General features: G+C 40.0%; 1 protein-coding gene across 1 annotated transcript in view; it reads left to right on the top strand.

Annotated features, from left to right (window-relative positions):
* The first annotated feature begins 396 nt into the window (after positions 1-396).
* Positions 397-15,739, top strand: part of PPP2CB (protein phosphatase 2 catalytic subunit beta) — a 34,948-nt gene continuing 19,605 nt past the window's right edge. The window contains exon 1 of the mRNA XM_058720201.1: positions 397-880. Within this exon, the coding sequence (XP_058576184.1) occupies positions 779-880 (102 nt within the window). The 5' untranslated portion in view covers positions 397-778. The remainder of the gene's footprint in view (positions 881-15,739) is intronic.

Here is a 15,739-nt window from a genome sequence, read left to right as displayed (position 1 = left end):
ATTAGGGTCCACAGCCACTTAGTTGCAGAGATAAGACTAGAAAGAATTCATTTATACACCCAATAAATATTGAATACTTGCTATGGGAGAGTGCTAGACTCTGGGGAGACAATGCAGCTGAAGAAAGGCACAGGTTTCCCAATTCCTCTCCAGAGTGCTGAAACAGCCCTGCCGGAGACTAAGGTGGGTCTAAATTCCCAGAGAAAAGGATGTGAAGGGAGAACCGGAAGAGATTGGTCCGGACCCCAAGTGAGTAAGAAAGGTAAAAGAGGAGCCACCCTTGACCCCCACGGGCCATTTGTCCTCCAAGCCACAAGGGGGCGCTGCAACCCTCCGCGTCCCTAGCCCCGCCGGCGCCGCCAGCTCGCCTGTTCCCGGCGGAAATGCCCAGGCGATGACGGAAACCCAGAGGGAGGGGAGAGAAAGAGCGAGAGAGGGGGCGAAAGAGCCGGGAGAAGCGGGCGGGCGGGCGTGAGGCGGCGGATGGTTAGCCTCTGTAGGGTGTTGCGCCGAAGACCCGCGCCTCACTCCCCCCTAAACTTCCCTCGCATTCACCGACTCCAGGGGCGCGCAGCCGGGCGGGCGAGGGTCTCGAGGCCCTGCGCCAGGAGCCGCCCGCTGGCCTTGGGCGGGGCGAGGGGCCCGCAGCCACCCTCCCCGGCTCCCTCCTCTCCCGCTGGGAGCTGGCGGCGGCGTCGGCAGCGAGAGAGGGGAGCGGCGCCCGGGGTAGGGGCGGGGAGGGGGGAGGGAGGCGGCAGGGAAGGGGGATCGGGCCGCCATGGACGACAAGGCGTTCACCAAGGAGCTCGACCAGTGGGTCGAGCAGCTGAACGAGTGTAAACAGCTTAACGAGAACCAAGTGCGGACGCTGTGCGAAAAGGTAAGAGAGAAAAAAGAAATGTGGGAGCGTTTGGCTGGGTGGGAGCGGCCCCTCCCCTCCCGGGCCTGTCCGCCCTGTGCCCCGCGTAGTCGGTCCGGGTCCCCGTCGGGCTGCGTCTCCCGGCTGGGACGTCCACCGGGGCGGCGGGACGGGCCATCCCCTGACCTGGCTTCAGGGGGCCTCCCCGGGCTCCACCTCTCCTCTGGGCCCACCCTAGAGCCCCATCCGGAAGCTCACTTCGCTGGCCTAAGGAGTCCGGTGGAGATGGGCGGGGAAACGTGGCATCAGGAATCCACGCCCTAGATTTTATTGGGGTCACCGCCGCTCTTCTGGGGATTACTGACCCTAACGTTTCACGTGGGGACTGGCGATCTCGGCGCTTTAGAATGCAGGCAAATTAATGCAGTGTCATTTGAAAATGCACCGAAAGTTAACCTGGATGTTATTACTATTAATGAACTTTTTAGTAGACGTAGGAATTTTCTCAGGTGAATCAGGGCCTTCAAAAAAATCACTAACCTGGGATGTGTCACGCGTTTGTTTGTGGAGGGATGGCTGTAATGGCGGGCTGATGTTTTAAATAGAGGTTGACTGTGGTTGAAACAGATGGTGACTGGTCTTCGCACTGAGTGGCCTTGGAAGCAAAATGTTTATTGTCAAAAAACAAGACCGCATGTCTTAAGTTTGGCAACGGTGATTACTTGAAATGATACATGGGAACGTGTTTTGGTGCACAATAACCCTTTTCAAAAAGTTATTTCCGTTTCTATTCTATCTAAAGTGGGTTTGTTTTTTGTTTTGTTTTCCCCCTATCCCAAAGAATAATAAAATATGCAGGGGGTTAACTGCTGACAGTTGTTCTTGATTGAGTGATCTTGGGCAACTTTCAGAATTCTGTATCCATTGTTTTCTTAACCACTGGGATCATTTCGCACTCTCCATTTTAAAGTCTGGAATTTTTTTATTCATTTTTTATAATCGAGACTAAATTTTCACACGTTTTTGTGTAGAAAAAGTCCTATAGGAAAGAGTAACAACGTTATTTATTCTTACTGCTGTGGGGTTTGTATTTTTAAGGCATAACCTGTAAGAGTTGTTTGATCATTTTGTTTGGAAATCAGGACGCCTCAGAAATGCATTGAAGAAGGAAATCATAGGGCACTCTTAAATTATGCAACTTACAGATGGAGGAGTAATAGCTAATAATCTAGAACAGTGTTTTTAACAAGTAAGGTTGCCAAGGACTGTTGTGTATTAAACAATTATAACTCTTAACACCGGAGAATTTCTGTAATTAGAACTGCCAACCCAGTGGTGTTTTTTTTTTTCTTTCTGAAACAAACATTACTTATAGCTTCAAGTCGACATTGTTTTCTTATTTGATAATCTATAATTTCACGAGTCTTAAAATTTCCATTTTAAATTGCTCTCTCAAGGCCTAGTGTCAACATTCAATTTTGAAATACCTAGTTTTGAAATTAGTTGAGTCGGTTAACCCTGCTGTATTAGATACAGACTTGAAGTTGTGAACAGAGTTGGTGTTGAATCAGTTTTTCCCTTTGACTAAAATAATTTTAAGATACGTTTATAGAGAAGAGTATTGTACCACTTCTCAAGCACACTTAAGTCACTTTATTTTATTTTATTCATTTAAGTAATTTCTACATGCAACGTGGGGCTCCAACTCACCACCCCAAGATCAAGAGCCACAGGCTCCCCCTGAGCCAGCCAGGCACCCCTCAATCACCCCCTCAATCACGCTTCAGTCTTAATCATCTGAGGAAGTTTTCTGTATTTGTTAAGAGAGATTATTTGTACTTCAGCACTTAAATAAATTGGACTACAGATCTCTAGGACCTTATAGGTATATTTAAGCTTATAAGTTCCTCACTCTTTTTAATTTTTTTTTTTATTTTGAGAGATAGCGAGCACATGGGCAAGAGGGGGAAGGCAGGGAGAGAGGGAGACAGAGAAACCCAAGCAGGCTCCCTGCTGTCGTCACGAGCCCAGTGTGGGGCTCAATCCCATGAACCATGAGATCGTGATCTGACCCGAAATTAAAAGTCAGATGCTTAACTGACTGAGCCACCTAGCTACCCCACTACTTAAAAAAAAAAAAAAAAAAAAAAAAAAAAAAAAAGCTCATATCCACTAAACATGAATTTTTAAGTGAAAATAACCCAGCCTTTTATCTGTGGCCTCTATCCCTTAGGTGGAATTGCCAATGGAATGGAGAAGTGTAATATAGTATTTCTTTCTCACCACCCTTTTGAGCAATGCTTAGTTTTACAACCCTCTCATGGCCACTGTGGTATTTCTTGGTGGCATATGTATTCTGTCTTCTAACCTTAGTCTTTGGTTTCCACTTTATATCTCAACCCCTAACATTCTTTTTCCTGACAGGTGTGGTATTTACTTACAATGAACTCTGGTAGTCAGCATATCTGAGTTTAAACCCAGTCTCATTGCACCTCTAATTCCTTTTTTGTAAGACAAGAGTAACATTAAGATACTACCCGGATAGGGGCGCCTTGGGTGGCTCAGTTGGTTGAGCGTCCGACTTCAGCTCAGGTCATGATCTCACGGTTTGTGGGTTTTAGCCCTGCGTTGGGCTCTGTGCTGACAGCTCAGAGCCTGAAGCCTGCTTCAGATTCATTCTCTCTCTCTCTCTTTGACCCTCCCCTGCTTGCGTGTGTGTTCGTTCTCTCTCTCTCTCTCTCAAAAATAAATAATAAACATTTAAAAAATTTTTTAAAGATACTACAGATAAAGTACTGACAAGCAAGAAGCCCTCAGTGAGTGAATCTTAGAAAAAGCCAAGTAAAAATAGCCATTTTATCTTGTTTTATTTTTTATTTATTTTTTTAATGTTTGTTTATTTTTGAGAGAGCACGCAGAGAGGGAGACAGAGAATCCGAAGCAGGCTCCCAACCAGGGCTTGAACTCACTAACTGTGAGATAGATGGTGACCTAAGTCGAAGTCAGAAGCTTAACTAACTGAGCCACCCAGGTGCCTCCGTTTTACCGCGTTTTAAATCTGTCATCTCATTTTCTTTTGGGAAAAGATGCAAATTAAATAGCTGTGTTGATGTGACTGTGTTGATGTGAGGTTTTATGTGTAGTGGTTGTATAACCCTGAAAAATATAGTTTCTGTATTTCATGTAGTCTCTGTTATCTGAAGCACAAAGTACTAGAATTAGTAACAATTTTGTGAAGTGACTTTAAACTCCTTGCCTGGTCTACTTAGTACTTCCTCTACCTGTCCAGGTCAAGAATGGCAGGCATAAAGAAGGAATATAAAAGAAAAATAAAGTGTTAAACCTAGTTATACAGACCATCTTTTGGTTCAATTCTTTGTGACTACGTGGTTTTTGGTTTTTTGTTTTTTAATAGGAATCTTTTGGAGTCTAATGAAAATACTCTATAGGACATTGCTTTATATAGTGGTGATTTTTTTCCCTCAAAATTAAATTCCTGTTCTAATTCAGGTTGCTTAAACACTGAAGGAGTCAGCTGAAATTGAAACCAAAGTGGGACTGGTAAAAGCCCTATTTTGAGAGAATGGCAAAAGTAAGATCCATCCATCCAAAAGTAAGGCCATCCAGTGCCAAATGGGGAAGAACTACAAAAAATGTGGGCCTTCCAGGTTCATTTTTGTATAGAAAGAAAATTATTTGCATAAAATAGTAAGGTACATCTTCTGAGAGGACTAGCTCTTAAATTAACAGTCCAGCTTTTGAAGCTAATTGCAAATTTGACTAATGTGCATAGAGAATCAGTTTCTGTGATTCATTTCTGCAACAGCAGTGTGTACAGTAATTTTAAAAGATAGTATGCCTGGAGAGCCAGTCTGGCGCTGTTCAGGACATTGTGTGACTAGAACTATATTTAACTCTTGGTAGCATCTCAGGAAGAGGAACTTTTTAGGCTCTTTTACACAGTAAACTTTATTTTATACTGAAGAACCCGGGCAATGATACTGTAAGTAGGTAAGGAGATTTAGCTGTGTGCTAGCAGATCTTTATTCTGATGATTACAAAGTGCCTACTTAGAAAAATTTTGAGGCTTGGGGCACCTGGGTGGCTCAGTCGGTTAAATTTCGGACTCTTGGTTTTGGCTCAGGTCATGATCTCACCATTTGTGAAATTGAGCCCCACAGAGCACAGGCTCTGTACTGACAGCAGGGAGCCTCCTTGAAATTCTCTCTCTCCCTCTCTGCCCCTCCCTCTCTCAAAATAAATAAGCTTTTTTTTTTTTTTTAAATTTTTGAGGTTTGTGTAGGAGTGTAAATATGTAAATCTTATGTTAAACTAATGGATATGTTTCTGGGTTGTGGCCTCAGCCTTGAAATAAACAGAAATATTAGGATATTACTTACCTCATTAATGTGAAATAGTGTGCTTAAATTCCTGAATGCTTAAAACCATCTTAATGAAGATTAGAGTCTCATAAAAATGAATGATTTTTGTGAGCAAGAAAAATCTCTTGGATTACATTTTTCTTTGATAGGTTGTAGCTAAAAAATAGTGGTCTTAGTAATCAGAAAGCCTAACTGGTGCTTCATTTTAACTTCTCTTAAGCTCAGGTGGTCCATTTGATACAGTCTAAAATGCAGTGATGTAGAAAGTAGCTCCTTCCCTTCTAACTGTAACACAGAATGACCTCATTACAGTGGACTATGAGGTTAAAACCCAATTTTGCTAACCGAACCAGTCGTCATTTTCCATGCTTATCTAAGCCAGCCTCTCATAGCAGGCAGGTAAAGAAACTAAACCAAACTAGACTAGCACGAAATGCTAATGATTAGAAAGCAGACTTTTTAAAATCAGTTCATTTCCTAACTCTATATGATGTGTAAAATCATCTCTGTAGGTAGATAAAATGAAGATGTCTACATTACATATTTTTTTCACATGGAATAGTTTTCTTTGTAGTAGGTGCCTTTTATTCTAATGTGAAGAGGCTGTAGGAATTTTTTCTTCACAGTCTTTTCTTCTGGATAAATACTATGAGGGACTTGCTGAATGAAGTCCTTCTTTGGTAAAAGGAAACCAAATACCAGAAGTTGAAGATAAAATTAATGCCAAAACAGTTGCTGTGTTTTAAACTGTATCTGTTTTCTGAACTTAGTTTTTCTAAGAATGGCATTAAAATCATAGATGTAATCTATTGCGTGTAAGAATTTGAGTCTACTTTAAATAGGAATTTTGTTTTGAAGTGATATGCTTATACTGATTCTTCTTCATGTAAACATAGTTAAATGTGATCCTAATCTTGGTTCTTTAAAATAACTTACATAAAGAAATATTTTCTTCCAGACTATTCCTTTACTAATGATTAAATCTTGTCTATGCTTCTTGTATCTTTTCAAGTCTAAATTTCTTTAAGAATCATATTAATCTAGGGAATGAGGTCAGTTCATTACTGATTTGGTTTCTTTTCTGGGGAATGGTGGGGAGCTCAAGCCTAGACTTGGTTTGCTGTCTCTTGTAGTCTGGGACAGTTGATTATGCCTTGCAAACTGCCCTTTTTTGAGCAAGAGTTAAATGATAATCTTGAGGTACAGTCTAAGATAAGTGACTTGCACTACAATGGCATTGTGATATAGCACAATGAAAGCATGCAAAGTTCCATTGAAGATCTGTTAAATAATATTTTATACAAAGGCGGTCATTTTATTTTGGGAATAGGATGGGAAGGTGAGATCATACCCTCACCTCTTCCATCTTACATGAAATATTTTTTGAAGTGACCTTTTAGCATGTAATTTTTTTAATGTGCCAAAGTAATATGTAGCCTATTCTTTAATTTTTCTCATTTCATTTCTAGAGAGGAAAATACTTACAAAGTGTCTTCTACTTTTGAAAGATTTCCCACACGACCTAGATAAGGAGCAGAGTTGCCTCTGCAGTCTTGCCTTTGCTTTAGTAGCAATAGAGACACTTCTTCGAGAAATGAGAAAGAAAAGAAAAGAATGGTCGAATAAATGCTGGCATTGTATTTTTTACACCATAGATTCAGCAAATTTTAGTTGCACTCCTGTGTGCCAGATGCTGTTCAAAGTGCTGGAGATTCAGCTGTGAACAGAAGAGGAGACTGATGATAAACAGATTTAATAGAATGCCAGACGGTGATTCTTGGTAGGAAGAAAAGCAGAGGATAGAAGAGAGTGATGGGCTTGAGCTTAGGAGGCTCTTTGAACAGACTAGTCAGAGAAAGCCTAGCAAATTATTCATTAGATGATTTACTTTTGTGATCTGAAAGTGTGTTGCAGGAGTTAGAGGGCACATTCCCAAGACTACCCTCGTTTTTGACACCAGTTACACGTCCTGTGGGTTCCACAGCCGCTCTCTCAGGTTCAGTAATTCACAGGAAGGCCTCGCAGAATGTACTCGTGATTGCAGGGAAAGAACGCAGATTAAAATCAGCCAAGGGAAGAGACACACAGGGCAGAGTTCAGGAGGGCCTGATGTCTTGTCTCCAGAGGCAGAACTGGCACCGGGTCACCCAAAGCCCTCATCGTGAATCACCTTGTTAGACCATCCAGTGGTCACAGCCCCCAGGCAGAGACACTCTCATGAAGCAGGACATTCTGGGGCTGAACAGTCACCTCCCAGTAGGCAAGAGCAGATGCCAGACCTCTCTTTGGGGAAGGTTCTTAACATATACAGATTATTACTTCGTAACAAATTTTAGGTGACAAGAACTTGTAATAAATAATTAGGGGGGAAATAATGCCAAAATACATGAAGAAAACATGGGTAGATTTATCAGAATCTTAGAGTGTAGTGTGTAGGATGTGAGGTATTTTCCTACAAATTGAGTTGGTACGTTCTTTGTTGTAATTTCATAACATTTTCTTTTCTTGATTCTGTAAACTCTGAAAATGCAGAATGTTGACCATTTAATGTTTAAAATATTCTTTCCCTATTCTTGTAATTTTTACTGGACATTTTAGCATTTTTGTGTAGTCAGATGGTTCAGCTTCTCCTTAAACTTTGTACATAAGAAACACTCTGAAAAGAAAAAAATTCAGATTCCTTAATTCCATCCCAGAAACTGATTATGTTTTGGCATGTCCAAAAATCTGCATTTAAAAAAAATATGTATTTTTTTTTTAATTTATTTATTTTGGGAGAAGGGGGTGAGGCTCAGAGGATCCAAAGCAGGCTCCAGACAGCAGAGAGCCCTATGTTGGGCTCGAACCCACAAACCATGAGATCATGACCTGAGCCAAAGTAGGATGTTTAACTGACTGAACCACCCAGGTGTCCCTGCATTTTTTTTAAATGTTTATTTTTGAGAGATCGAGTGAGTGGGGGAAGGGCAGAGAGAGGGGGAGAGAGAATCTAAAGCAGCCTCCACACTGTCAGCACAGAGCCTGACGTGGGGCTCAAACTCACAGACTGAGATCATGACATGAGCTCACATCAAGAGTCAGATGCTTAACCAGTTGAGCCACCCAGGCGCCTCTACCTTAAGTTTGGATCAGCTACCAACATTTTTTCCTTTGTGTTTTCCATGTTGCAAGATGTCTCTGAGAGCTTCTTTACTGAGATTTTTGCCAGCATCACTTCCTCTGGGATATATTCATTCTCCTCATCACAACCACTTTCTTCATATATGTCAATAAATTTCCTTGTTTATTTATGTCACTACTTATTTTCTAGCTGCGTAGAGCCTCTCCAGCAGCAGCAGTATCCATATCTCATAGACAGCCATTTCTTTGATATATTTTTTATTTGAATTTCATTTTGAATTTTACCACTTTTCATTTCTTTGCTGCAGTTTCATCATTGTTGACCAAATCCCTCTCTTTGAGTATCCATTTTTGTAAAATGTCACATGAGTTTATTGCTAGAAGATAAGGAGGCAACATAGCTGTACATTTTGCTCTCTGGGTGTAAACCTAAGAACAAATGTGCTATGAGCCGTCCCTAAAAGTTTTGAAAGAAGTGATGTGATTGTTATTGATCGTGATGCTGCACCTCTTGCTTATATAGTAACTTGTATACCAGCAGCAAAAAATAATAATAAAGTTTATTTATTTTGAGAGAGAGGGAGAGAGCACATGAGCAGGGGAGGGTCAGAGAGAGAAAGTCCCAAGCAGGCTCCTCACTATCAGCAAAGAGCCCAAAACAGGGCTTGAACCCACATATCATGACATCATGACCGAAATCAACTTGGACGCTTAACTGACTGAGCCACCCAGGCACCCTGCAAAAAAAAAAAAAAAATTTTTTTTTTTTTTTTTTAAGTAGGCTTCACACCCAGTACAGAGCCCAGCATGAGGCTTGAACTCACGACCCTGAAATCAAGAGTTGGCTGCTTAACCGACTAAGCCACCCAGGTGCCCTAGCAGCAGAATTTTTAATTACAGTAAATATACTGTGGTAACTTAAATTTGAACCTTGTTATTGTGGGCCTAATTTAACTAAACCATGGTGACTGAAATTCATGCATATAGGAACTAATACAAAGTGAGAATTGCCTGTATTAAAGAGAAATTATTGGGGTAGGATTCATATCCACTAAATAAATTTTTCTAACCCCATTGGGCTACAGCAGTATTTCATACATTTTTGTCACCCCAAAAAAGAAACTCTGTGCCCATTAGCAGTTACTCCCCATTTCACCCTTCCCCCATCCCTTGGCAGCCACTAATTTACTTTCTCTATAGGTTGTCTCTATAAAATGTCTCTATTCTAGATATTTTATATAAATGAAATCATGCAATATGTAGTCTTTTGTGTCTGGCTTTTTTCAGTTAGCATAAAATTTTCAAGATTCTTCCATGTTGTAGCACATATCAGTACTTCATTCCTTTTATTGGCTGAATAAATTTCTATCATATGGATATAGCTCTCTGGTTGTTTTTATAATTAAGTTCTTGCCATCTGGATTTCTTTTTGAAGTTTAAAATTTTATTTTTCAGATTTAAAAAGGACTTGTTAAAAATTTTAACACAGAAATGTAGGGAAAAGAACACAAATGCTCTTCACTGTTGCACCCACCTTCCCCGACCACTGCCTTCCTACCTCAGAGACAAACATAGTTTTCCAGACCTTGTTCTTGAGAGGCAAAAAACATCTGTTGGGGAGGGGAGTGTTTTGGGTATAATGTTATTATTAAAATGGGATCATAGATATAACATCGTAAAACTTTTTTTACTGAACAATATATCATGACCTATACGCATACACATACCTCATTCTTTTTATTTCAACAGAGTATATGACTTATTTTTATATGTGTTTCCAGGCTTGAAATTGCTTGGCAAACAGACAGATTGACTGTTGCTGAGCTGAAAGGAAAAGTTCATTTCCTTGTATTTAAAAAAAAGTCAGCTGTCATTTATCATTTATGGAAGAAGCTTGTAACTATATGGCTAAAGTCAAAAACACAAGAAATAGCAAGTGTTGGTGAGGATGTGGAGAAAAAGGAACGCTTGTGCACTCTTGGTGAGAAGGTAAATTGATGCAACCACTATGGAAAACAGTATGAAGTTTCCTCAAAATATTAAAAATAGAATGATCATATGATCCAGTAATTCCACTATTGAATATTTATCCAACGGAAACAGAAACACTAATTCAAAAAGATATATGCGCTCCTATATTTATTGCAGCATCATTTATAATAGCCAAAACATGGAAGCAGCTGAAGTATCCATCAATAGATGAATGGATAAAGAAGATGTATGGTATAAATGCAATGCAATATTACCCAGCCATAAAAAAGAATGAAATCTTGTCATTTGCAACAATATGACTGGACCTAGAGGGTATAATGCTAAGTGAAATAAGACAGAGAAAAACAAATACCATATGATTTCACTTGTATGTGGAATTTAAGAAACAACAACCAAGAGAGACAAAAACAGACTCTTAAATACAGATAACAAATGGGCGCCTGGGTGACTCAGGTAAGTGTCCGACTTCAGCTTAAGGTCACGATCTCACAGTTTGTGGGTTCGAGCTCCACATCAGGCTCTGTGCTGACAGCTCAGAGCCTGGAGCCCGGTTCGGATTCTGTGTCCCCCTTTCTGTCTCCTCTTCCCCCACTTGTGCTCTGTCTCTCAAAAACAAACCATAAAAAAAGATTTTTTTTTTTTTTAAAAAGTGATGATTACCAGAGGGATGGATGGGGTAAGGGCATGGGTGAAATAGATAAAGGGGACTAGGAGTACCTTGAACATTGAGAGATGTGTAGAATTGTTGAATCATTCTATTGTACCCCTGATAGTACTGTATGTACTAATATAGTACTATATGTTTGAATAAAAAATAGGTCAGATGTCATTTATGGAAGAATCTTGGAACTATAGGAGGACAGGCACCCTGCTTATATTAACTTAGGTCTGTAGGATTTTTAACTTCATTTAATCTCATCTCTTTCATAGTCATCTCTTTCATAGATCAGTCTGTTCTGTAGCCTTAAGATGAATTTACCTATGTTTTAGAGCAAATTACGTGTAAATAGAGGGGAAAGAAAATTTGCATACTGACTCTGCCAAAACCAAATACAGTAGCTTTTCATTAATATGGGTCTGGTGATGGGCACCAGCACAAAAACAGAAATAGAATTTCACCTGTTGGGCAGGGGAGATTTTAGTACATTTACATACTATGCGTTCCTAAAACATGGGTAGGAGGGAAAATATTTTTTCCTCCTATTTTATATAAACATCATTCCCAAATTTTTGTTTTCTCAGTTCTCTTCCTAAGATAGATTTGGTTCATAGCAGCAAGAAAGAACATGTCTTAAATGGATGAGAAAGGAAACCAGTTTAAATGGATGGGTATACAGCATTCCATGCAGCAGTAACAGCTTCCTGCCAAGTGGCATTTACCATCCCCACAGTCCTTCACTTTACAGGTTTAAACTTGGTCTTATCCGTGTCCTAGAGATAATTAAAGTTTGGGTGTTAAATCATATTAAAAATCACTCGTGGGGGGGCGGGGGGCGGCGCCTGGGTGGCTCATTTGGTTAAGCATCCGACTCTTTGTTTTGGCTCAGGTCATGATCTCACGGGTTCGTGGCTTCAAGCCCTGCATTGGGCTCTGAGCTCAGGCAGTGTGGAGCCTGCTGGAGATTCTGTCTGTCTGTCTGTCTGTCTGTCTGTCTCTCTCTGCCCCTCCCCTGCTTGCACGTGCTCGCTCTTTCAAAATAAATAAACTTAAAAAAATCATTCATGAGAATTACATATACAATCACAGGTGTATAAAAAGAGTTGACATAGCAGTCCTGAGACCACTATCTGTAGAAAGGCCTCATTTCAGGGTTGCCCTTGTATGGAGTCTGGGAACTTGAATTTGGGAAGGGTTCCCACCATCCCATTACGAATGGCTCACCTGTGCCTAAACTTTGTATGCAAACAGTATGATTTATGCTGAGCACATGCTTTACTCACTTTGGTATATGCTTGGCAAGAGGGTGCCTGTGTGACCAACTCCCAATTATAGATCTTGAGCACGGAGTCTAATGAGCTTCTCTGGTAGACAGCATTTCACACTTCTTGTCACAGCTCATTGCTGCAGGCATTCAGTGTACTCTGAGACTTCCCTGGGAGAGGACTCTTGGAAGCTTGCACCTGATTTACTCAGGACTTTGCCCCCATGTGCCTTTTCCCTTTGCTGAGTTCACTTCGTATCCTTATGTTGTAATAAAACCTAGCCATAAGTGTGACTATATAATTGAGTTCTGTTGGTCTTCTTTGTGAACCTGTGAACCACCAGGAAACCTGGGGATAGTTTGGGGGGGCCCTGGCACACAAAGGTTTTTACATGGAGAATTTTAAATATCAGGCGAACTGTATACTTCTGCCAGTCCAGCACATGATTTCCCTGTAGGCAAGTCAAAGTGATCTTACAATAATATCACTTGGTGAGCCAGGAATCCTGAAGAAAGGATGTGAGTTAAAAATCAAGAGTGTTTAAAACATCAGGGGATCTATACAATGGAGATTAAAACTGAGAGGCGGGATGGATATCACACTGGCCTGAGAAGTACTTTCTTCACTACTATGTAGTGTAGAGGGAGTATTGCTGTATTATTGTGAAACACAGATACATTCTATATCATATCTTAACTCACCAGGTAGTTTTGTGAAACCTGTGCTGGGTTAAGATAACCATATATCCTTAAAAGAACAATTGACTTAGATAATACTTGTATTTTGGTGCTTTTTATTTCTATATTTAAAGTAAGACAGTAAGTGATAAGGGTTGTATATCAAGCAGAATTTCTTTTCAGAGTTGGAACCATCAGCCGAGTGTTGTTTTTTTTATTTTTTAAATAAATAATAGTAATAAATAGAAGACATCAGCTCCGAATGAACATTCTAATGATTTGTGCTGTTCAGTTTGATTTTTCTTTTCCTGAACATAATTGGGAAGCTGTCTTGTGAAGTAAACTTGGTTAAAGTTTCTTTCATTTGTGATTTTAGACATTTTTGAGCTGTTTGTCAGACCCATGTAGGAGATGATTGATAATTTAAAATTTCCTTCAGTTGTAATTGGAATTACACCTTTTAGTGACTCTACCCTCATTCTATTTGCATGCCAGTGATGGATTGGGGCAGCAGGGAACGTGTGTCTCAGCCAGTGAGCTGTAGCAGGGTGGCTGAGTGGGACTTCTGAGAAAGTTTTCTAAGATAGATAGACTAGGCTAGCATGTACTCTTTAGTCTTTTGTCCCTTTGCCTTCTTGCTGAAATAGGGCACCAGATACAGTGACTAGAGTTGCACCACCAGTTTGTGACCCTGAGTTGACAATTGTGTTCACTGCAGATCACAAGGTAGGTGGAAAGAGTCTGCTGTCCTGGTGACCCTTGAGAAGCTGCACCAGTCCAGGATGCCTACCTCTAGGCTTCTTGTTTAATGTGACAAAAATAAACCCAGTTTGTATTCTCCCCCCGCCCCCACCGCCAAAAGGGATAATTTCAGTATTTTAATGATTATAAAATAATGTGCTTACCACACAGCTAAAAATCAACCCCTAAAGAATATCAGTTTGCAGAAGGATAGCTATTTCCACATTAGGGAATCGAACTCACAACCCCAAGATCACGAAAAGTATATAAGGTTACACAGATTTGAACCAGAAGGGGAGTCCCTGTTTCCTGAAAGATTTCTATACATATAATCTCTAACTAACTATAGGCAAAGAGAAGAAAAAACATGGGCTACATTGTTCATAACTCTTGGGAAGGCCTACCAGGCTAATGTAAGCAGAAACAATATTTGGTAGCCTAGAATCAAAAGGAAACCTGGAGAGGGGCGCCTGAGTGTCTCAGTCGGTTAAGCATCTGATTCTTGATTTCAGCTCAGGTCATGTTCTCATGGTTCATGGGATCGGGCCCTGTGTCAGGCTCTGAGATGACAGTGAGGAGCCTTACTTGGGATTCTCTCTGTCTCTGTCTCTCTCTATCAAAAGTAAATAAACTTTAAAAAAAAAAAAAAGAAAGAAAGAAAAAGGAAAGCTGGAGAACTTAGCTTGGAAATTTTGTAGAAATTAACAAAGAATGGAGCCACAGTCAAAATCATACGTGAGAAATGTTTTAGAACACTGGAGAGAATGGCTCTTTTGGAATAGAACTTGCTATTGTCCCCACTGCTTAGAGTCACTTCAAATTAAAAGTCTGGGCTAAGTACATCCAATTGGCATAGATGAATCTGGAGATAGACTTTGTGATTCCTACAATGTGTATGCAAACTTGCATTGCAATTTGTTTTACATATTCTAACATCAGTCCTTATGATTAGTTAATAGGACACTAATAGTCACTGAAAAGAAGTTGAAGTGAATGGGATACATGTCTTTGTAGAAATGTGAACCTGCTTACCCTTACATGATCTCTCTCTTTCATCTTACATGTGGGTCAACAACAGAAGCATTAACATAGAGATTTTGTTAAACTTTTTAGTTTCCTGACCCCTTTATACTCTTAAAATTTAAGTTCCAAAAAGAGCTTTTCTTTATGTGGGTTGTATGATTGATATTTTATTAGCAACGCTGAAATAGCAAAAGATAAAGTTTCTTCAACATAGTCTCAATATTAGTTTCTTCAACATAGTCTCAATATTACACGTCTTGGAACATTTTTGTTTTTGTTTAATTTGAGCGTGTGCGAGAAGGGGAGAGGGGTAGAGGGGGAAGAGAGAAAATCTTAAGCAGGCATTCAGGAAGGAGCCCAATACAGGGCTCGATATCATGACCTGAGCTGAAATCAAGAGTCGGACACTCATCCAACTGAGCCACCCAGACACCGCACAAGTCTTAAAAGTATGAAAGCCATCAATATTACCAAAATCTCTTTACCTAGACTTAAAAATAACTTTTTGATAAAATACAGAAAAGTATAACTTTAAATTACATTTTAAGTCCATTACTATAAAAATAGTTACAAGCCCTCTTCCATTTAACAGTTCAAACAAAGATGGCTAATTCAGAGACTCATATTCCCAGACACTGTTGTATAGTTTCTTAGGGTTTCTCAAAACTATGACCTCTTAATGCTGACTACCAGTTAGTGATTTTTTAAGACATAGTTTGTTCTCCAGATATCTTTAGATGATAGATGTCAGTATGTTTCTGTTATCTTGTGTGCTATAAATATTTTCCCAGGCTTCTCCTTTTATCTTTTTGTATGAGAAATTTTTATTTTGTTTGGTGGAGCCCATCTAAACCAGCCTGTTGATGCTAGAGGTTTTACCTGTTCCTCTTTTTATCTCTGGTGCCTGGCCTACAACACACACTTCACAAATGTGTGTTACATGTATACATGAACATTACTCTTCAGGAGTATTTTGATGTGTCAGGTGATTGCTGTGTATGGTATACATCAAAGTGAATGGA

This window comes from Neofelis nebulosa, chromosome 3 (assembly GCF_028018385.1).
Source record: "Neofelis nebulosa isolate mNeoNeb1 chromosome 3, mNeoNeb1.pri, whole genome shotgun sequence".
NCBI classification, from domain to species: Eukaryota; Metazoa; Chordata; class Mammalia; order Carnivora; family Felidae; genus Neofelis; species Neofelis nebulosa.
This window is presented reverse-complemented; position numbering and strand designations above follow the sequence as displayed.